The sequence below is a fragment of the Nansenia antarctica genome, assembly GCF_963989245.1.
Source record: "Nansenia antarctica genome assembly, chromosome: 20".
In the NCBI taxonomy this organism is placed as follows: Eukaryota; Metazoa; Chordata; class Actinopteri; order Argentiniformes; family Microstomatidae; genus Nansenia; species Nansenia antarctica.
Window position 1 is genome coordinate 17,641,606 of NC_137693.1, and position 22,364 is coordinate 17,663,969.

General features: G+C 44.7%; 1 protein-coding gene across 1 annotated transcript in view; it reads right to left on the reverse strand.

Moving 5' to 3' along the window:
* LOC308174394 (uncharacterized protein) overlaps nt 1–11,604 on the reverse strand; it is a gene marked incomplete at both ends in the record, with an annotated part of 43,336 nt that extends 31,732 nt beyond the window's left edge. The window contains one exon of the mRNA XM_080549473.1: nt 11,002–11,604. Within this exon, the coding sequence (XP_080405599.1) occupies nt 11,002–11,604 (603 nt within the window). The remainder of the gene's footprint in view (nt 1–11,001) is intronic.
* Between the last annotated feature and the right edge of the window lie 10,760 nt (nt 11,605–22,364).

Here is a 22,364-nt window from a genome sequence, read left to right on the forward strand (position 1 = left end):
AGATCCTCACATTCTACTAAACAGTTTATTTGCAGGACAAACATACTTCTCTGTTATAGACCTTAGCAATGCGTTCTTCTCCATCCCAGTGGATAAAGATTCACAGGGGTGGTTCGCATTTACATACGAACACAAAAAATACACATACACACGCATGCCACAAGGGTGGTCTGAAAGTCCAATGATTTTCCACCAGGCAATGCAAAATTGCCTGGCGGACCTTCATATTCCAGAGTCCTCACAGATTCTGCAATATGTAGACGACCTGCTGGTGGCCGCCCCCACCAAACAGGAATGTATGGCCGTCACGATCCAGTTGCTACAGCATCTGGAAAAAACAGGAAGTAAAGTATCGAAATCGAAACTGCAAATATGTCAAGAAGCAGTTGTGTTCTTAGGACACACATTAAACAAAGAAGGGCGTCGCATTAACCCAGACAGAAAAACATCAATGACGGCAACACCACAACCACAGACTAAGAAACAAATGATGCAGTTCTTAGGAATGACAAACTACTGCAGGGCTTGGGTGGCGGAATATGCCGCCATCACCCAACCCCTGCTGAATCTGATATACACAGACACATTAAAAATGAGCGATAAACTCGATTGGAACACGGAAGCATTAGATGCATTTAATACACTAAAACAAAGTCTAGTAAGCTCCTCCGTACTCGCATTACCAGACTATGGGAAACCATTTACTCAGATGGTAGATTGCAAACAAGGATTTATGACCTCAGTATTGACTCAAAAACATGGAGAAAAACAGCAACCCATTGGGTTCTACTCTAAACGTTTAGACCCAGTATCATTGGCACTTCCACCGTGCGTTCAGGCTGTCTGCGCGGCAGCAATGGCAGTACAGTGCACGGCAGAAATAGTCCTGTTCCACCCGTTGAGGTTATTAGTACCGCACGCTGTCTCCATGTTGCTGAATGAAACAAAAATGGCGTTCCTCTCACCAGCTCGTTTCCTCGCTCTGACAGCCACGCTACTGTCACAACCTCACATCAGCATAGAACGGTGCACAGTGTTAAACCCCGCTACACTGATGCCCACCCCAGATGATGGAAACCCCCATTCGTGTAAAGAGCAAACAGAACAAACTTGCAAACCACGGCGAGACCTAAAAGATACTGCACTAGGGAAAGGAGAAGTGTGGTATGTGGATGGGTCTTGCTCAAAGTCACTGACAGGACAGAACATGACAGGATACGCTGTAGTATCAGACACATCAATCATCAAAGCTGGCAAACTACCACACTCACATTCAGCTCAAGCAGCTGAATTAGTAGCATTAACAAAAGCATGTGTAGCAGCCAAAGGAATAGACATCACATTATACACCGATAGCCAATATGCATATTCAGCGACACACACCTTCGCTGCACAATGGGCTAGGAGAGGAATGAAAACCTCTACAGGAAAATCCATAACACACTCAGAACTGCCGACCAAATTACTGGAAGCAGTTCTGCTACCTCGCTCCCTAGCTATATGCAAATGCGCTGCACACACCAAAGGAACAGACAGAACATCGAAAGGAAATGATTTTGCAGACAGAACAGCAAAAGAAGCAGCTGCGGGTAAATACGGAACTGAGATTCTCGTCAACACAAAACCACTTCCGCAGCCAATACCATTTGAAGCTATTATAGACATGCAGAACAATGCATCAGACAAAGAAAAAATTAAATGGGCTAGAGACAACGCAGTCCTAGGGACGGACAAAGTTTATAGAATAAATGGGAAAATTGTTTTACCACAGAGTCTCTACAAAACAGCAGCTCATTTGATACATGGGGTTTGCCACGTATCAACAGCAGGGATGATTAACAGGATTAATGAACATTTTCACACATATAATTACACACAATTTTCAAAAAACTTTTGTAGATCGTGTATGACCTGCTGCAAACATAATTCACAAGGAAATGAAAGACCAAAGAGGGGCAAGTTCCCCTCTGCAAAACATCCATTTCAACACATGCATATGGATTTTATCGAACTCCACAGCTCTGGGCCAAACAAGTACAGATACTGTTTGACCCTCATCTGTCCAATGTCAAAATGGGTTGAAATAGTACCCTCAAAAACGAATGATGCACTTACAGTGGCCAAAGCCATATGTAACCGCATCATTCCAAACCACGGCATCCCAGAAAGAATATATAGTGATAATGGCTCACATTTCGTGAACGAATTGATCAAACACGTGTCCAAACACCTGGACATTGAACTAAAGAATCACTGTTCCTATCACCCTCAAAGTGCAGGATTGATAGAAAGAACAAACGGCACAATAAAACTAAGACTTAAGAAAGCAATGGAAGAAACGGGGCGAAGGTGGGAAGAGTGTGTTTCTCTAGTGGAAACATACATGAGAATAACACCGACACCTACGGGTCTGTCCCCATTTGAAATAGTAAATGGGAGAAGGTTTAGACTACCCATAGTAGACGACATTAGGGAAGTAGATTTGGCAGAAACGGAAAACACACTGGCCACGTGGATGACCCAGCTATTTAGGAAACAGGAAATAGCCAGAACAAATAATCTGCCAGACCTTTCTGTCTCCCTACAGGATCCAAGACTACAACCTGGTGACCAGATCCTCATCAAAGAAATAAAGAGAAAACATTGGCACAGCCCGCGGTGGGTTGGGCCATTTGAAGTACTGTTGAGCACCCCAACTGCTGTCAAGATCGCAGAACGAGATACGTGGATACACCAAAGCCATTGTAAGAAAGTGACATTGTTCCCCTCGAACGACGGGTAGTGGTGGAAGTCCGGCTACAAAGGGGGCCGTCCTGGTAGTGGACGGTACGTCTCAAACCGGTGAAGAATTCTCCGGATCCACTACCTCTTAGAATGAGGGGACCACATATTTTTTGGACAATGGTGTTCCTGGCCTTAGGCCTCACTCTGTTAATCATAGGACAGACTCCAGAGCAAGATACTGATATTAATACACGAACACGACGATATCTGGCTGACCTAACACAAGACACAGACACCGCCACACACCCTTTTCTGACTAACACATGGTACAAATATGTTCACAGACAGGCGCAGAATAGGAATATGACTGACTGTTATGTTTGCTCTCATTTGCCTGTCTCAGCCAGCCACCCCACTCTGTGGGTGGTTCCGCTCTCAAGTCGACAAACAGAGTGCCTCATAAGCAGAATAAGTGGAAAAGACAAATCCCCATATTTCTGGAACATTAGGCCCCTATGCGCAGAAACGCTCCCCTTGCATCTCCATTTGCCCAAACCACTCTTGACCCCTCTAGTTAGATTCGAACCTGGGGTCGAGCTCGCTAACTGCTTTACTAGGAAGAAAGGAACAATTCCTCTAGGGAAACTCCCTAAGATAAGATGCCAAATTACTTGGACAATACCAGAGACAATAATATCAGAGTACATTATAGGAATACCAGAGACAAGATCACAGTACATTATAGGAAAGGGCAGAGTACAGCTCGATCCGGATCTCGATGAGAGCCTTAAAGGTTCAAGAATGGTTCAAGAATGGTCGAGAATGAACGATTTCCCTAGAAATGGCACTCGGCCAGTACAGGGGATATATTGGGTCTGTGGGAATAAGGCATACACTCATCTCCCAGATAACTGGGCCGGGGTGTGTGCTCCCGTTGTCCTATCAGAACACACTTACATCATGACCCATGACATCTCCTCCCGACGAACCAAACGAGACGCCCAAGTCCAGGCACACGACCCAATCTGGGGCAGTGATGTCCCAGATGACAAGAAACTTTGGACTACTAGTCAAAAGATTGTACTTGCATTGTTCCCCGGGATAGGGATAGGGAAGCATTCCCTGCGCATAGAAACCCTGAACTATCAATTAGAGACATTTGTAAATGCATCCCTTACGATAAACGAAGCCCAGAACCGCGAAATCGATCAGATCAGACTGATGGTACTCCAGAACAGAATGGCTCTTGACCTATTGACTGCAGTGGCAGGAGGAACATGTGTGATGCTTAACACCACATGCTGCACTTACATCACAGACAACTTACACTTGCCCAATATGACTGACGCTTTGAACCGACTCCGTGACTTGCAACACATCCTGACAACATCCCACACTGATCAGAATGCGTGGGGATGGTTGGATTGGCTGAACTTGGGAGGCATGAAACAACTATTAGTAAAAGGACTAATGATTTTCTTTGTTGTAATGATATTTCTGGCTGTGCTCGTTTGTTGTGTCTTCCCCTGCTTCAAAGCTATGACTAACAAACTGATTTCAGGGATATTTGTACAACAAATGTTGACTCGAGAGATTATGATGGAACCGAAGTACCAGCCTCTAACCCAAATTGAGAAAAATGAATATTCATGTCTGTGATCTGTACGGCGACGTTGAATGACGGTTGAACTAGAAAATGTGGAAACAAGATAGCTCTACCTGAATAAAGAGACGGATGTTTGTATCGTGATAAAATATGAAAAACAGCAGGGAAATGTTAGAGTTAAAGACGATGTTTTCATAAATGATAAAATGATAGAGTTAAATGTTCTATATAATTCTTTGTATCACTGTGTAAAACTCTACAGCCTGTCTCTGGGCTCTGTTAATGATTGTGTGAACCTTGAACACCCTTGTACTCGTGTTATTGTCCCTGAGCCAATCAAAACAGAGAAGACCAGTTCGCTACTTCTTTCCCCTTCTTATCAGAGGTCACTTTTCGAAAACAGGTTTTTGTCGCCCACGGCCACATTTGTTGATGATTCGTTCTGAAACACCACCCCCCTTTGTAGGACTCTGATAGGTTCACAAACTGCCTCCTTCTTTCCATTCTGTTCGAATAAAGGCTGACAAAGAGAGTGGAACTTCAGATCCATTTGGACTGACCCTTAAACACGGTCTCTCTGAATCACTCTCCTTGCGCAAGTAAACTGAGCTCTTTGACTCCGCGTCTCTTTGTGTCTGAAAGTCTACTACGGTCTGTTGAACTAGCGCTGGTTATCATCACCTGTCCTACAAACAGGCTAAGTCAGAAAATAGCATTGAACTATAACCAACAATTATTCCAGTGAGTACTTTACCAGACACTTTTCCATACATGTGTCCTTGCTGAGCCTACAGTGAATCTGCTTACTTACTCCAGAGAGTAAACAGAAAATTCCTGTTAAAGGTTGCATGCATGCTACAGTTGTTCATAATGGACATTCAGTTACAGGTTCATTGATAGTGGTTGAATCAGGAAATGCATTGCTGGGACTAGATTTATTTGTAGCATTGCAGATGTGCATTGAGGGTAACAAAATTATTACTGTTAGCCCTGCTAGCTCTCCTACTGTGCTCCGAGCACCTACTGTACAGAGTACCACTCCACAGACCGAACCAGAGGTTCTAGTACAGGAGTTAGGGTGTGCAAAAGGTTTTATGCACAAAATACAGGTTAAACCAGATGCTGTGCCAGTACAGCAGAAACTGAGGAGGCTTCCGTTCTCAGTGAGGCAGGCTGTGACCGATGAGCTCGCAGATCTACAGGAAAAAGGCGTTATAGAACGTATAGACGCATCTCCATGGGTTTCCCCTATAGTTGTGACCCAGAGAAAGGGGGGAGGAAAGCCTCGCCTGTGTGTTGACCTCAGAGAACCTAATAAGGCAATCATCAGTGACTGTCATCCCTTACCGCACATGGATGAACTGTTCGCTGAGCTCCGTGGAGCCACAGTCTTTTCTACTATAGACTTAGCCTCTGCTTATCACCAGTTGCCATTGCATCCAGATAGCCGTGATTTAACTGCGTTTATCACGCATGAGGGTCTCTTTCGTTTCTGCCGAGTGCCATTTGGCCTCGCTTCTGCTCCTTCAGCTTTTCAGAAAATGATGTCGACTGTACTGACAGGCCTGCCAGGCGTACAGGCCTACCTGGATGATGTGATTTGCTACGGCATCACACAGCAGGATCACGATGTCAGCCTACGGAGAGTGCTACATGCTCTAAATGAAGTGGGACTCAAACTGAACATGCACAAGTGTAAGTTCAACCAGAAAGCTCTGCGCTTCCTGGGCCACACTGTGTCCAAAGATGGTCTTCATCCTGACCAAGACGGGGTCAGTGCTGTGGCGAACGCGCCTGCCCCGCACGACACATCCTCCCTGCGGTCCTTCCTAGGACTTGCATCGTGGTATAGTAAATTCATACCTGACTTCTCTACTGTGGTGGAACCGCTACGTGCTACACTCAGGGAATCTACTGACACTAAGTTTGAATGGACAGCGGATGCAGAGTCCAGTTTTACTGAGGTTAAGAGACTGATTACTGAGAGTCCTACGTTAGCATTATATGATCCTGAGTTACCTACTTATGTCACTACCGATGCTTCTAACTATGGATTGGGGGCTGTAATGAGCCAGATTCACCCAGACAATACAGAGAGAACCATAGCTTTTGCGTCCAGGACACTTTCTCCTGCAGAGAGAAAGTACTCTACCGTCGAGCGTGAGGCGCTGGCATGCGTTTGGGCGGTGGAAAGGTGGAGAACCTACCTGTGGGGACATCGTTTTGTCCTACGCACAGACCACCAAGCGTTGACAACCCTACTCACTTCCAGGGGTACGGGTCGCGCAGGTCTGAGAATAGCGAGATGGTCTGCACGTCTACTATGCTTTACTTATGATGTCACTTACCATCCAGGGAAACGTAATGTGACTGCTGACTGCTTGTCCAGACTCCCTCTGCCTTCGACAGGAGAGGTGGAGGAGGAGCCAGACATGGTGGCTACTGTGTTCACAGGTTCCTCACATGCCATATCTGTGACCGAGTTCACTGCTGCCTGTGAGGCCTGTCCTGAACTGACTCAACTGAGACAGCAGATACAGAAAGGTTGGCCAAAATGCAGTAAGAATGTGACAAAGGAACTTACTCCATATTTTAGAGTGAGAGATGAACTGGCTGTGGATGAACTACTTGTCATGAGAGGCCCCGACCGTGTGGTGGTTCCTACTACACTACGGTCTAAAGTTGTAAATTTAGCTCATGAAGCGCATCAGGGAATAGTGCGTACTAAACAGAGACTACGAGAGCTATATTGGTGGCCGCAAATGGACAGATGTGTCCAGACATTAGTAGGCTCATGTGTACCCTGTCAATACAATGACAAAACAGCCAAAACTGCGCCTGCACCACTTACCCCAGTGGAACTGCCAGGTGGACCATGGGAGAAGGTGGCCATTGACATTGTTGGTCCCTTTGACTGTGCGACATGGGACGGCCGTTATGCTATTACACTCACAGACTATTACAGTAAGTGGCCAGAGGTGGCGTTTGTCTCTACTGTAACTACAGAGGCGGTTATTAGCTTCTTGACTACAGTGTTTAGTCGTGAAGGTAACCCTTCCTTCCTGGTCTCTGACAACGGATGTCAGTTTACCTCCCATGCTTTTGCAAGCTTTCTGGGAGAGAGAGAGATAAAGCACCTGCGTTCCAGTGTTTATTATCCAAGAGCCAACGGGGCTATTGAGAGATTTAATCGAGTTCTCAAAGAGTGTATTCAGACGGCTGAGAGAATGCACAAGCCATGGAAACATGCAGTAACAGAGTTCTTACTGAACTATCGCGCTACGCCGCATGCTACTACAGGAGCTACTCCCTTTGAGTTGCTGAGGAACAGAAAGATGCGTACAAAACTAAATGTCCTCCCTGTCTCACAACAAATTAAGTCACATGAGAAAGTGCAGGAGACAGTGAGACGCAAGCAACAGGAGAGTAAGGAGTACACAGACAGAATGAGGGGAGCGAAAGTGCCCATGTTCCAAGTGAATGACACCGTACGTGTCCGCAGACCGGAGCATGTAAAAAAGGGATCATCAAGATTCACAGAACCGCTGACAGTAGTTAGTAAAGCAGGACAGAATACATACCTGCTCAGTGATGATCGAAAATGGAATGCATCCAAGCTTACACGCTTCCCCAAGGATGCTCTGTCTGGCACCAGTGGTGAAAAGGAGATTGAGCTAGAGGAGTTCATGGTGCCCGAGACAGAGAATGTGTTTAATGAACCAGGTCCAAGAAGGAACCTTAGAGTCAGAAACCCACCTAGGTGGCTGGTAGACTTTGTGCCGTAGAGAACGTACTAAAAGGGTAGGATAGAACACGGTTCTAACTTAGTAAAAAAAGGTCCTACAATGCAATGACAAAAGTGAATGTTCATTTCATGTTTCACTGTCATAAACTGTTTATTGTTGTTATTCATTCTGCTGATTCATTCATTTTCATTTCCTTAGTTTTCATTTTATTTCAATTGTACTGACACCAGTCTACAGAATATGGCATTCTTTGAGTACTGTAATTCCTTTAAGAAAGGGGGAAATGTTGTGTCCTGTTTATACCGCCAGTGGGCGCTAGTATGCTAGTGATGTATGCAGTGACGGAAGTGATGTATGCACTTCCGGATGTTAAGAGGGAGTTGAATAAACGTGCGAAGGGAACAGCAGCTGCGTGTCTCCCGGTCTCATTCTTTCCTAACTACTTTCTACTACAGAATACCACACCGAACTGCTGATACTAAACGAAACAACTCCTGGATGGATTTTACCAATTTAACATGTGATTGTTGGATTCTCATACACAGCCATAGCCTAGTACACAATCAAGCCACATAATCAAGCCACACACAACAAACTAGAAGTGCAAGCAATGTGTGACTGACTATACCAACACAAATTAAGGAGACACGGCGGTCGACAGATTTTGATAGACAGATTTACAAATTAATGAATATGAAACAACTCAACTTACGGATCATCATTTTCACTTCCATCATTGCTTTCCTGCATAACGTTAGCTGCGTCCTCTTCACTTGCTTGGCGAGTAGTGGGGCTAGCACTGTCAGCAGCATTTCCAGTATCACTAACTAGACCTTCACCCGTGTTGTCACTGTCTTCGTTTATATTATCCTCATCACTATTATCACTATCATCATCGTCGCGGTGGTTGCTTTCCACAGCACATGAACGGAGCCAGCTGTAGGCCTATGCTGTTCATCCTCCCGAGTCCGACCCGAAGACCCACTTACTTCGCTAACGTTACGGCTAGTGGGAAACTGGCCAGGTGTGGAGGGTTGCGTTGAGAAGAAGTTTGTGAGTGGAACACATGAGTTTTTAAAGAAAAAATAACGCACATCCTCCTGTCTTCGGTGCTGAGCTAAAACTGACAGTGCAGTAATATTGATACAAAAAGGTAGCCCGCACTCACTTTTCGTTGCTCCAATTTTTATTTATCAAGCAGCAAGTAAAAAAGACGTTTCGACCGTGAGGTCTTCTTCAGTACAACACATGAGGCCACCAAGTTCTTCCGCTGTTATTTCTCGGGTATTTTAGGTAATTGCAATGTTACACTCTGAAGGTCACGTAAATCACGTTCTCTCAAATCAAATGACGCACAGGTCGCACGTACAGTAAACAATATCAGAGTGAGATTGACAGCCAATCATCTCCCCGAGTCTGAAAGATTGACTTTTTTTTTTACATTGCCATTGCATTTAGTACGTTAATGATCATCACCTCTTCTGAATTCAAACGCTCATCTTGACTCTTTTATTTTATTTTACAAAAAGACAGCGAGGGAAAGAAATAGGCCTACAACAGACAGGCTAGGTGTTTTAAATATCAGCGCGACCGTAAAATCTTCTCTCCTCAGAGTGACGGGGGGCCCTGCTGAGGTGGTACTTACGGGCGGAATCGACAATACAAACAGCCAGGTGAACAGGGCCCTGCGGTTGTGGCACTTGGCCGTCAAGAACCCCCTCGTCAATGGTGGGCCGCCCCCCTCGCCCCCACCCTAGCTCCGCTGTTGACCGATATCATAAGAGACTGTATGCCTCTACAAATCATATTACACCAGGTAGCCAATTGACGGAAATCCGTCGCGACTTGGAAAAAATTGACGGAAATCCGTCGTAGCGACGGAGAACTTTAATCCCTGAGTTCATAAGATATGAAAAATGCACAAGCAAAAGGAATGGAATGCAAATAATTTTTTATTCACGGTGGACAGCAGCTCCGGCCAAGGCTGTTTGCAGTTTTGAGCGTCCTCTGGAGGAGTCGTCACAGCCGCCACTGTGCCGGGCACTAGAGAGAGGAGAGAGAGAGTTCACATGAGCTTCACCAGGCCTATAGCTACAGAATAGAATACTTCATTAGTTTAGTTAGTATGTCCTTGGTCTATGTGTTCTACATGTTGACTTACCTCTGCTGTGTCCATCGTTGTGAAGATGGTTACAGGGTCTCCAGGCAGACGGCCTCCGTCCCCCGACAGCAGCTCAGCAGCCCAAGGCTCTTCACAGATGTGAGCATCCTCTGGAAGATGTCTGACGTCTCAGCTGTCACTGGGCTGGCCGCTAGAGAGAGGAGAGAGAGTTCATATGAGCTTCACCAGGCCTATAGCTACAGAATAGAATACTTCATTCGTTTGGTTAGTATGTCCTAGGTCTATGTGTTCTACATGTTGACTTACCTCTGCTGTGTCCATCGTCGTGGGCAACCTCGATGCCCTCCTGTCCTGAGGCTGGAGGCTGGATACCTACCGTTATATCCTCCTGTTCTGAAGCTGGAGGCTGGATACTTACCTCGATGTCCTCCTGTCCTGGAGCTGGAGGCTGGACACCATCATTGATGTCCTCCTGTCCTGGAGCTGGAGGCTGGACACCTTCCCGGTTGGTCCTCTTGCACTATATCAGTTGTTACAGAAGAAGAATCAATGACAGAACATATCTCTTAAAACCCCATTATTCCTACAACAACAATGCATAGCTTGTCTGCTGTTTTATGATAAACTGGTAAGACTTTACCTTTACATTACACTTCCTTAATGTGAAATTATGTGGAATGTGGCCCTCTTATAAATTCACTGTATATTTTCTGTTTTACCTTGAGCTTGCGCTTCATCGTTGAAAGGAATTTGCTGAATTTCCCTTTCTTCTTCCCACTAGCATCCCTCTGAGGCTGTGTGACCGAGGCTGTGGAGGTGTCGGATCCCATTGAGAGGTAGATCTCAGAAGAGCTGGTGGACAGCAGGCTCTTGTGGCTGGAGACTCTGGTTGGGGCGTTGCTGTTGGAAGCTTCCGCTGTAGACCACAGTCTCAGCTCCGGCACAGACTCGTCAGAGGTGCGATCGAAGGTCGCGCTTCTGACGACAGGGAAACTGCTTTCTGCTGGAAGCTCTGTGGGAGGCTGACACTCCTCCGCATAGGCGATACCCTCACTACACACCGTCTCTACATTCTCCAGCAGAGATCCTACAGCACTGTGGCATTGCTGAAAGCCCTCCTTCAGCTTCCTCTTCAGATCTCTGCAGATGGTCTCCGCTGTAGACCACAGTCTCAGCTCCGACACACCATCACCAGCACTAAGCCCACCAGCCTCGGACACCTCAGCTGAGGACTCCTCGTCCTGGAACAGGCTCTTCACACCGTTCACAACCATGCCGACGGTCCGGTCCGTCTCCGTCTTGTTGAGGCTGCCGGACGGGTGTCGCTCCGTCTTCTGTTGCACGGCAAGCTCATGCCGCAGATCTGCCCCGACACACAGGAAGAGCAGACACAGCATATCAGCCATCCATAATGGATAACATTCATCCAAACTAGCAGTATGAAGGATGTCAGGAATCTAACACGGTATATATCTCCTAGTAGCAAGCCAAGGGAAGAGTAGGCCCCCGTTTGAATAGTCTTGAAATAGATACATCCATCCATTCACTTTCTTTCCATTTCACCCTTATTTGACCAGGCAAGTTGCCTGAGAGAACACATTCTCATTTGCAGCGAGAATCTGGGGAACTGTTAAAGGGGGGAGGGGTGGGGATGAATAAGCCAACTGGTAGCAGAGGGTGACATGTTAACGCCTACTCTTGCGATAAGTGCCATGGGATCTTTAACGGTATTCGGGAGTCGGGACCTCGGTTAACCGTCTGTCTTTCTTTCCTTCTTTCCTTCCATGTATAAATCACTGATCTGACATGACTTGATTGGTGGTAAACAAGCAATGAAAATGTTGCTTTGACCAATCCAATCACATTAAATCAGTGACTTCCTCAAGGATGGAAGGAAAGGAAGGAAGGAAGGGTGCATTCAAGTACTCGAATAGGGTAATCAGACAATTGTCAATCAACCATCAGATGACTCATCCTTTAACAGAGAGGCTGGCTGGAGTGTAGAACTAAACAGAGACAGTTGTTGTTGTAACATTAGATGCTCCTGTGGTGAGCTCTCGGCCCAGTGCTCACCTCTGGCTTCGTCCTTGAGCCTCTGCACAGACTCCAGCAGGTTCTCCTTCTTCCCACTAGCATCCCTCTGAGGCTGTGTGACCGAGGCTGTGGAGGTGTCGGATCCCATTGAGAGGGCCATCACCTGGTTGACCTGGTTGACCAGGGCCCCGGAGAACAGATCCACTGTGTCGTTGTAGATCTCAGAAGAGCTGGTGGACAGCAGGCTCTTGTGGCTGGAGACTCTGGTCGGGGCGTTGCTGTTGGAAGCTTCCACCCCCGTGCTCCATGAGGTGAACAGCTGAAGAAGCAACTCAGACTCCTCCGCATAGGCGATACCCTCACTACACACCCTCTCTACACTCTCCAGCAGAGCATTGTGGCATTGCTGTAGCTCCACTGAGGTCTCCGCTGTAGACCACAGTCTCAGCTCCGGCACAGACTCGTCAGAGGTGCGATCGAAGGTCGCGCTTCTGACGACAGGGAAACTGCTTTCTGCTGGAAGCTCTGTGGGAGGCTGACACTCCTCCGCATAGGCGATACCCTCACTACACACCGTCTCTACATTCTCCAGCAGAGATCCTACAGCACTGTGGCATTGCTGAAAGCCCTCCTTCAGCTTCCTCTTCAGATCTCTGCAGATGGTCTCCGCTGTAGACCACAGTCTCAGCTCCGACACACCATCACCAGCACTAAGCCCACCAGCCTCGGACACCTCAGCTGAGGACTCCTCGTCCTGGAACAGGCTCTTCACACCGTTCACAACCATGCCGACGGTCCGGTCCGTCTCCGTCTTGTTGAGGCTGCCGGACGGGTGTCGCTCCGTCTTCTGTTGCACGGCAAGCTCATGCCTCAGATCTGCCCCGACACACAGGAAGAGCAGACACAGCATATCAGCCATCCATAATGGATAACATTCATCCAAACTAGCAGTATCTTAGAATTTTTAAATGTTTTATTTTAACTAATGACGTTACTTTTCAGGATGCCATGTTGCAACTGGCCGGGGACTTCAGCTGAAAATTAGCCGACTAGGCTAACGCTGCCTTTTTTACTATATTTTATATGGTTCATGTATTAGGATTGTCCTCGATATAATAAACTAATAAACTAAACTAAACTAAACTAAGTATGAAGGATGTCAGGAATCTAACACGGTATTATATCTCCTAGTAGCAAGCCAAGGGAAGAGTAGGCCCCCGTTTGAATAGTCTTGAAATAGATACATCCATCCATTCACTTTCTTTCCATTTCACCCTTATTTGACCAGGCAAGTTGCCTGAGAGAACACATTCTCATTTGCAGCGAGAATCTGGGGAACTGTTGCAGGGGGGAGGGGTGGGGATGAATAAGCCAACTGGTAGCAGAGGGTGACATGTTAACGCCTACTCTTGCGATAAGTGCCATGGGATCTATAACGGTATTCGGGAGTCGGGACCTCGGTTAACCGTCTGTCTTTCTTTCCTTCTTTCCTTCCATGTATAAATCACTGATCTGACATGACTTGATTGGTGGTAAACAAGCAATGAAAATGTTGCTTTGACCAATCCAATCACATTAGATCAGTGACTTCCTCAAGGATGGAAGGAAAGGAAGGAAGGAAGGGTGCATTCAAGTACTCGAATAGGGTAATCAGACAATTGTCAATCAACCATCAGATGACTCATCCTTTAACAGAGAGGCTGGCTGGAGTGTAGAACTAAACAGAGACAGTTGTTGTTGTAACATTAGATGCTCCTGTGGTGAGCTCTCGGCCCGGCGCTCACCTCTGGCTTCGTCCTTGAGCCTCTGCACAGACTCCAGCAGGTTCTCCTTCTCGTCCAGCTCACCCTCCAGGAAGGCGTTCCTCTCGATCACATGGTTCATCCGCCCCTCAAAGTCCTCCAGGGACATGATGTTCGCCCTGGGAGACGGCAGGGAGGGAGAGACAAGACAGACATGATTACATTAGGAACTGTTTAATTGGTCTTTAGCATCACCAGTTACATCAAACATAAAATCATTGTCATCATTAGTCACCATACACAACAAACTAGCTCATTACTGCCTATATTGGGAAAGCCGCCGTTGTCCATTACGTGCCAAAATTGTGGAACTCCCTGCCAAAGGGTATCAGAGAGGTGGACTCAGTAGACATTTTTAAATGACAGCTGAAAACAAATCTTTTTAACCAGTATTTTTTAACTGGCATATCATTATTAATACTTTTTTTCTTATTATATTCCTACTCATTTTTCATATTTTTATTAAAATATATATTATTCTTTCTTTTATTAAAGTTGCTCTATTGGTGTGGACTGGCATTGGAGGGAATTATATTATAGATATGATAAAGCATCTAGAATGTTTGCTAATAGTTTGTGTGAAGTCCCTCTTCAACATACAACCAAAGCTCCTCCAGAGACTCCTTAGTTTGCTCCAGTTCCGTCTCCAGCTCCTGCAGCTCCTCCTGAGACTTCTCAGCCCTGAAGACACAGACACAGACACACACACACACACACACACACACACACACACACACACACACACAAAACAGTCAAAGATGTCCTACAGTTCAACATAGCTAAGATGAAGTTGATTCTTTGATCTGTGTGTTACTGGCAGAATTTGAACCCTGGTCTCCCACGTGAAAGACTCAAGCATCTCTCCCATTAAGCCAAGAGGACGTCCTCAAAGTCACAGTTTATAGGTCTCAGACAGGGCTACCTCATCACAAGAAGGTGCTTTCAAACCATGTGCTCAGACTCTGTCTCACTGATGGAATTCCTTACCTCTGCTGGTGTTTTTCTGCCTGCTCTTTCCAGAAACACAGTTCTTCTTGAAGGGACGCGAACCTTGTTTTATTTGGTTCTCCCATGCCCTTACAGCTGAAGGTATGGTTTTACAGCACCTAAAACAAATCTGAAGAAGAACGCCGCATTGTGAGAGCTGAGCTCAACTTCCATGGCACTGCATGATTGCATACACACTGCTTGCTATTTTGTCTCAGGGAATGTCAGCTGTTGCAGCCATTATGTCTGTGCTGGATGTCATTTTTACTGTTGACCACTGAGTGGCGAGGACATAGGAGTGCACAGGTATATAGGTGAGCTCACCGGTAGGCTACAGGTGTTACTGATTGAACTGGTGAGCACACAGTCTTTGACCGTGTTGCCACATGCGAAACTTTTTAGTGTATCATGTTTTTATAATAAAGTAAACAAATGATTGTAACGTAACGTACAGAAGTCGTCGGTGTTGGTATCACGAGTCAACTAAAGTTTACAGTTCAACAGTCGCGGTGACTAAGGAGGAAACAGTCACCACAGTTACTACTAGCTCCTAATTACCACTGCACTACCTACATACAACATACTACCTCTACAGCTACTGGTAAACAGTATTGGAAGATGGAAGAAGAGGGGGAGAAAGAGATGGAAGGGGAAAAAGAGAGAGAGAAGAGTAGCTCAAGGAGTAGTATCTTGCCTTCACAGGGTTGGCCTGTGGCAACATCACCCTTCACGTCCATCTCTCTGCGCCAGTAAGTGACAGAGCCGAGGAGCCAATGACTGCAGCCCACACACTGATACAGATATTATACAAACACACTCCACTGTGACCTCCCTTTGATGTCATAATCAGTGGCTTTAGAATGTATTATCAGCAGTGTGCGAATTAAATCACGGTGTGCGGGGGAGCCCAGGGATTAAAGGAAAAAAAAAAAATCTCCTGACGGGAAAAAAAAATCTGGCCAAATCGGGGCCGGTGGCTTTCCGTGCGCAAAGCGCGCGTGCGATTTTCCGTTCTACGTTCTAATGCTTTGACTTTTCTTTCGGAAAATGTGAACACATTTCCGCGTTGTCGAAAATCAAGGACACATCGATAGTCAACTAACACGGCTTGTTTTGTGAGCCTGCTAAACAATGTACAGTAGTGTTCTAGTTAACTAGGTAACAATGTACAGTAGTGTTCTAGTTAACTAGGTAACAATGTAAAGTAGTGTTCTAGTTAACTAGGTAACAATGTAAAGTAGTGTTCTAGTTAACTAGGTAACAATGTAAAGTAGTGTTGTAGTTAACTAGGTAACAATGTACAGTAGTGTTCTAGTTAACTAGGTAACAATGTAAAGTAGTGTTCTAGTTAACTAGGTAACAATGTAAAGTAGTGTTCTAGTTAACTAGGTAACAATGTAAAGTAGTGTTCTAGTTAACTAGGTAACAATGTAAAGTAGTGTTCTAGTTAACTAGGTAACAATGTAAAGTAGTGTTTTAGTTAACTAGGTAGCAGTCCAATCCATTTCGCTGCTGTATTTTGGCTTGACTAGCGAGTTTGTGTTGTGATTCTCACCCTAGTTTCACCCTTTTCCATAGTTTTGAATAATACATGTGTGGACTGACGATGTATCGCAGCCTAACTTATTCTAATAATTATTTAACATAGTTTTATTCTGATAATGATTCCCCCTCCTCCCAAGGTCACATTATTATTGGATTGGTTGTTTGGTGCCGGGTGAAGTTAGCTAAACATTTAACCTGCTAGCTAGCAAGAGAAACATAATGTCACTCTCCAAAGGTCTAAAGAGGAAAGTTGACGGTGAAAACAGGGCATTTAAACAGGAATGGACCGCGAACTATGCGTTCATCCTACCTGGTTTCATCAATGCAAAGCCGTTGTGAGAGACTCACATTTTCCGTGCTCACAATGAATGTTCCCTTCCACCTATACATGCGAGTTGTCCTTTTCATCAATGAATGCGATAAAGACGGACTAGAGCAGGGGTCGGCAATTAGGTTTGGCCTCGGGCCAAACATTTTTTGAGCCACTAGATGGCGGGCCGGAACATAATCAAAGGCTTATTTAAGTAATTGATTGCTAAAAAATGTGACACGTTCTAATGCTTTGACTTTTCTTTCGAAAAATGTACACATCGCTAGTCAACTAACACAGCTTGTTTTGTGAGCCTGCTAACAATGTAAAGTAGTGTTCTAGTTAACTAGGTAACAGTCCAATCCATTACGTTGCAGTATTTTGGCTTGACTAGCGAGTTTGTGTTGTGATTCTCAACAACGTTGAAACGTAGTTTCACCCTTTGCCATAGTTTTGAATAATAAATATGTGGACTGACGATGTATCGCAGCCTAACTTATTCTAACAATTATTTAACATACTTTTATTCTGAATGATTACCCCCTCCTCCCAGACAAGGTCACATTATTATTGGATTGGTTGTTTGCGTGTCGGGTGAAGTTAGCTAAACATTTAACCTGCTATCTAGCAAGAGAAACATCATGTCACTCTCCAAAGGTCTAAAGAGGAAAGTTGACGGTGGAAACAGGGCATTTAGGAATGGACAGCGAACTATACATTCATCCTACCTGCCTGGTTTCATCAATGCAAAGCCGTTGTGAGACTCACATTTTACGTGCTCACAATGTTCCCTTTCTATACATGCGAGTCGTCCTTTTCGTCAATGAATGTGATAAAGACGCACGAGAGGAATCGATTGGTGCATAAAAATAAAAATAAACTGCCTGCGGATTAAAGTGACGTCAATATCACCAGATATCAAGCAAATAGTGACCGATGGGAGATGCCACTTTTCACATTAAGTGAGTACCAAGCCTGTCGTTATTGTATTTAATAACCTAATTGTATTTTGTATATTTTGAATGAATGGCTTATGGCTCATTGTACTATTATCCCTAATAGCGCGTTTGCTCTGTCGTTTTAGGAGCATAGGCCTACCACCACTTTGCGCCGATTTTGTTGTCAATGTTTTTCAGAAAATTAAACAGAATTTGCTTTGTTACTGTTCATATGTGTGTTGCAGTCACATACGTAAACATTACGTTTGAATGATTTAATGAGCTGATCTATTTTTTTAGATCTCCATTAAGACAATTTAATAAACCCTCTGACAAATCTCATCATGTCATTAGTTGTAATTTATCCAAGCAGTTATTATAACATGGAAATAAGTAGTCTGGGCAGTTAAAGCAATAATCTGTTTTTCGGTACAGTACGCCCACTCGATTTTTGTATGTATTGTAAGTATGCATCATTAAACTGAGGTTATCCAAAATATATACAGTTGAGGCCAAAATTATTAGCCCCCCTTGTGAAATCAGACAAAACACATGATTTCTCCATGGAAATGACCATTAACAACAAGTGTTTATAGTGTATTTGTTTCCAAAATAATAAAGACAAAATGTCCACTAAGTTTGATTAGGATATTTTATTGATGCACTGAGTTGGAACAAGAAACGGCAAAAATGACACGTCCAAAATGATTAGCCCCCTGGCCATTAATAGTCAATAGTGTACCCTTTCTGAGCCACAACTGACAAAAACCTTTTAGAGTAGTTCTTTACTAGGTTGGCACAGGTCTCTCGAGGGATTTTGGATCATTCTTCCATTGCAAATGGTTCCAGCTGGTCCAAACTGCGTCGGTTTCCGAGCATGGACATTCACTTTGAGCACCCACCACAGATTCTCAATAGGATTGAGATCTGGGCTCTGTGCGGGCCACTCCAGGACCTTGGTTTTGGTGTTCTTTAGGAACTGTTGGACCAATGTATTGATGTATGCTTAGGGTCATTGTCTTGTTGGAAGACCCAGTGACGACCTAAGCCTAGACTAAGAGCAGATTTCTTCATATTATCCCTCAAAATGTCAACATAGTTTTCTTTTTTCATGATGCCATGCACCTGAACAAGGCTCCCTGTGCCTGAGGCTGCAAAACAGCCCCACAGCATGATGCTCCCACCACCATGTTTAACTGTGGGAGCTGTGTTCTTAGGGTTGAAGGCCTCTCCCTTTCTTCGCCAGACATAAGCAACATCCATGTGCCCAAACAGTTCCAGTTTAGTCTCATCAGACCAAAGCACAGATTTCCAAAACGCATCTTTACCTTTCAAATGTTCACGGGCAAACCTCAGTCTGGCTCTGATGTGCCGCTCTTTGAGTAAAGCGGTTCTTCTGGGACTATGGCCCTGAAGCCCACCACGATGAAGAGCCCTCACAACTGTATTCCTTGAAACATCAACTCCACAAGAGGCCAGGTCAGCAACAATCATCTTGGCAGATGTCCTTGGTGTCTTGCTGACATCTCTGACTATTTTCCTCTCCAGAGTTCTTGAAATCTTGAGCTTTCGACCACGCCCCAGGTTTGTTTCTTACAGAATGTGTCTCCTTGTACTTAGCAATGATGCAACGTACAGCGGTTCTAGACACTGAGACGCTTGGAAATGGCAGTGTAGCCTTCTGCCTTATCATGAGCCTCCACTATATTCTTTCTGAGCTCAAGACTGATTTCCTTTGTCTTTGGCATGGTGAGTAAGAGTAGTAGTATAGTCCCTCTCAATAATGTGTTCAAGTGCCCTGTTTCTTGGAGTCCTTTTATGCTAATTGAATGCTCAGGTGTTGTTAGGAAGCCAATTGACTGTACAGGTGTGGTTTGAAATCTGATTGGTTGCTTAGGTGTGTTTTTAAAGCAAATATTCACATCGGGGCTAATATTTTTGACCACCCCATTTTTCACTATATTTGATATAAAGCAAGCCTAAAAACTTATTTTATATTCCAAAATGTACCAAAAGCTAATAAATAGCACTGGTGAATGTTTGATTATATAAAGTTTTATGATGATGCAAACATTGGGAAGAATTTTAGGAAAATGTTCCATAATTCCTGGGGGGCTAATCATTTTGGCCTCAACTGTACGTATGTATATACAATCTGTTGAGAGAATGATATACAATTTGAGAACAAACCTTAGAAGATAGAATTTGTATTCATAACTCAACAAAAAAAACACTTAGAGAATAGAATAGGAAGTGGAAACTAAAAGACATGCAGGGAGGTGTAAGTAAAAAAAAAAAAACTGATACAGCAGCCTACATCAGTTGGTTCTTCTATCATGCTAACATCTGTGATTTGTACAACCTGAAAAACGATGAAACAATCAAAAAAGGTATAATGGTTTAATTGAAAGAACAATACACAAATGCACTCTCTTTGTCTATTTGATAGACATTACATGTCACATGTTAACCTAAATGATATTTAAACTGAGCAAAGTCTGAAATGTTCAAAATGCCATAACATGTTTTATTTTTATTAAAGTTTAACTGTAAATATTATTTCCACACTTTTTAATAAGAATCGTTTTTGTGTAATTTATAGAAACGAAAACGTGATTTCTCCTAAATATAGACTTAATATAGGCTTAACGTATGATGATTTCTAGGGAATGACGAATACAATTCTCTCTCAGAATCTTTTAATGATTTCTCAGAGGTTTCAAAACAATAGATTTTATCACCTCACTTCAACAATGAAATAACATCGTATATATTGACTGAATAAAACTCAATGTAAATTGTGCAATTTCAATGTAGAAAACCTAATGATGGTGTGATAGTTTCAGAAATGCTCATAAGCCTTAGGATTTCCCTCACACATAGAACACAATATCTCATTTATAGTGTGCATGGAAACTCATAACTGCTGTTTGACTCTCTTTGTGCTCTGTGAATGCCTTGTCCTCCATATCACATGACTACATAGGTGAGCCAGGTTTTACACTGTCATCTACAGCTAGTCATTGTACTCAAAGTATTTCAAGTGTTTCAGGTTTTCAAGGTTCAAACCCTGTACACAACTACCTCCATTATGTACTGTAGATGGACCAGTAGATGATGTTGAAGAGAACGTAAGACCCTGGAAAGATGACCCGAGAGTACTTGTCTATGGCGTGCGTGTTGATCCACATGCTGTTGTAGGGGTTGGAGCCAACATGGCCAGTGACTTGGTCACTCTCCAGGGCCAGCTGTACCATCATCCTCTCATGCATCAGCCCATTCTCCAGGGGCATGCTGTAGTTCCCTGTGTTGTTGACATCCTCCGCGTTGTAGCTGCCAGTCATCATGTCAGGGTGGGGCATGCCACAGGTGCAGGACAGCTGCAGGTCAGGCCCAGATGCCTGGTTGATTACAGTTGAATTCAACTATTCATCTCCACAGTGGCAACTTTGGCTGGGCTAAAAACTCATAATAAAAAGGCTGATTTTAACACCATGTATACATGGATTGTTGTAAGAGCACTTACCCTTTCCCGAAGCTTCATCTCCTTGCGTTCCTGCCTTGTAGACAGGTAGTTGACAGCAGCATACTCGATCACCGATAGGAATACAAACACAAAGCTGACCCAGAGGTAAATTGTCCACAGCTTTGATGTAGGAGACCCGGGGCATGGAGGCGTTCACTCCAGTGATGATGGTGGACATGGTGAGCACTGTGGTGATACCTGAAGCATAGTCAACACATGACCCCTGGTTAGAGCTGTTTAAAACGTAGGGATCCAGGTCTGGCTACAACAGGGAAAATACCAAGACACAGGCCAATCAGAGAGGGCTCTCACCCAGCGGGACTCTGGCAGGGACGGCCCGGGGGTCGATCCAGAAGGACACCCAGGACACCATGACCATCAGAGTGGCAGGGAAGTAGGTCTGGAGCAGGAAGAAGAAGATGTTTTAAACAATAAACGTTTTAAACAAACAAAATCCACTTCATGTCAACTAGAATACACTGAAAAACACTCCAAATACTCCCAAATTGGATACATATGAGGAATTCCTCTCAAAGTGGTACAATTATTATGGTTGTTACAGTAGTCACTCATTGGGGACACAACTCTGCAGTACAGCGGCTATACACCCTGAGATGCCTCAGGAAGGAACACAACAAGCAGGAGATACTGGTGGCCTTCTACCGCGGCGCAGTGGAGAGCATCCTCACCTACGGCATCTGCAACTGGTTCTCCAGCTGCACAACAGCGGAGAGAAATGCGCTACAGAGAGTAGTGAGAACAGCACAGAAGATCACCGGCGCCCCCCTCCCCTCTCTGGAAGAGCTGTACAACACACGCTGTCTCAGGAAGGCCTCAAAGATCTCCAGGGACCCGACCCACCCTGGGCACGTACACTTTACCAGGCTGCCCTCGAAAAGGAGGTACAGGACCCCGGCCGCTAAGACAAACAGACTGAAGAACTGCTTCTACCACAGGGCCGTCCAGGCCCTGAACACAGCAAAGACCTAAGTTCTGGGCCCTGGACAGTCTGGACGGATTGTAT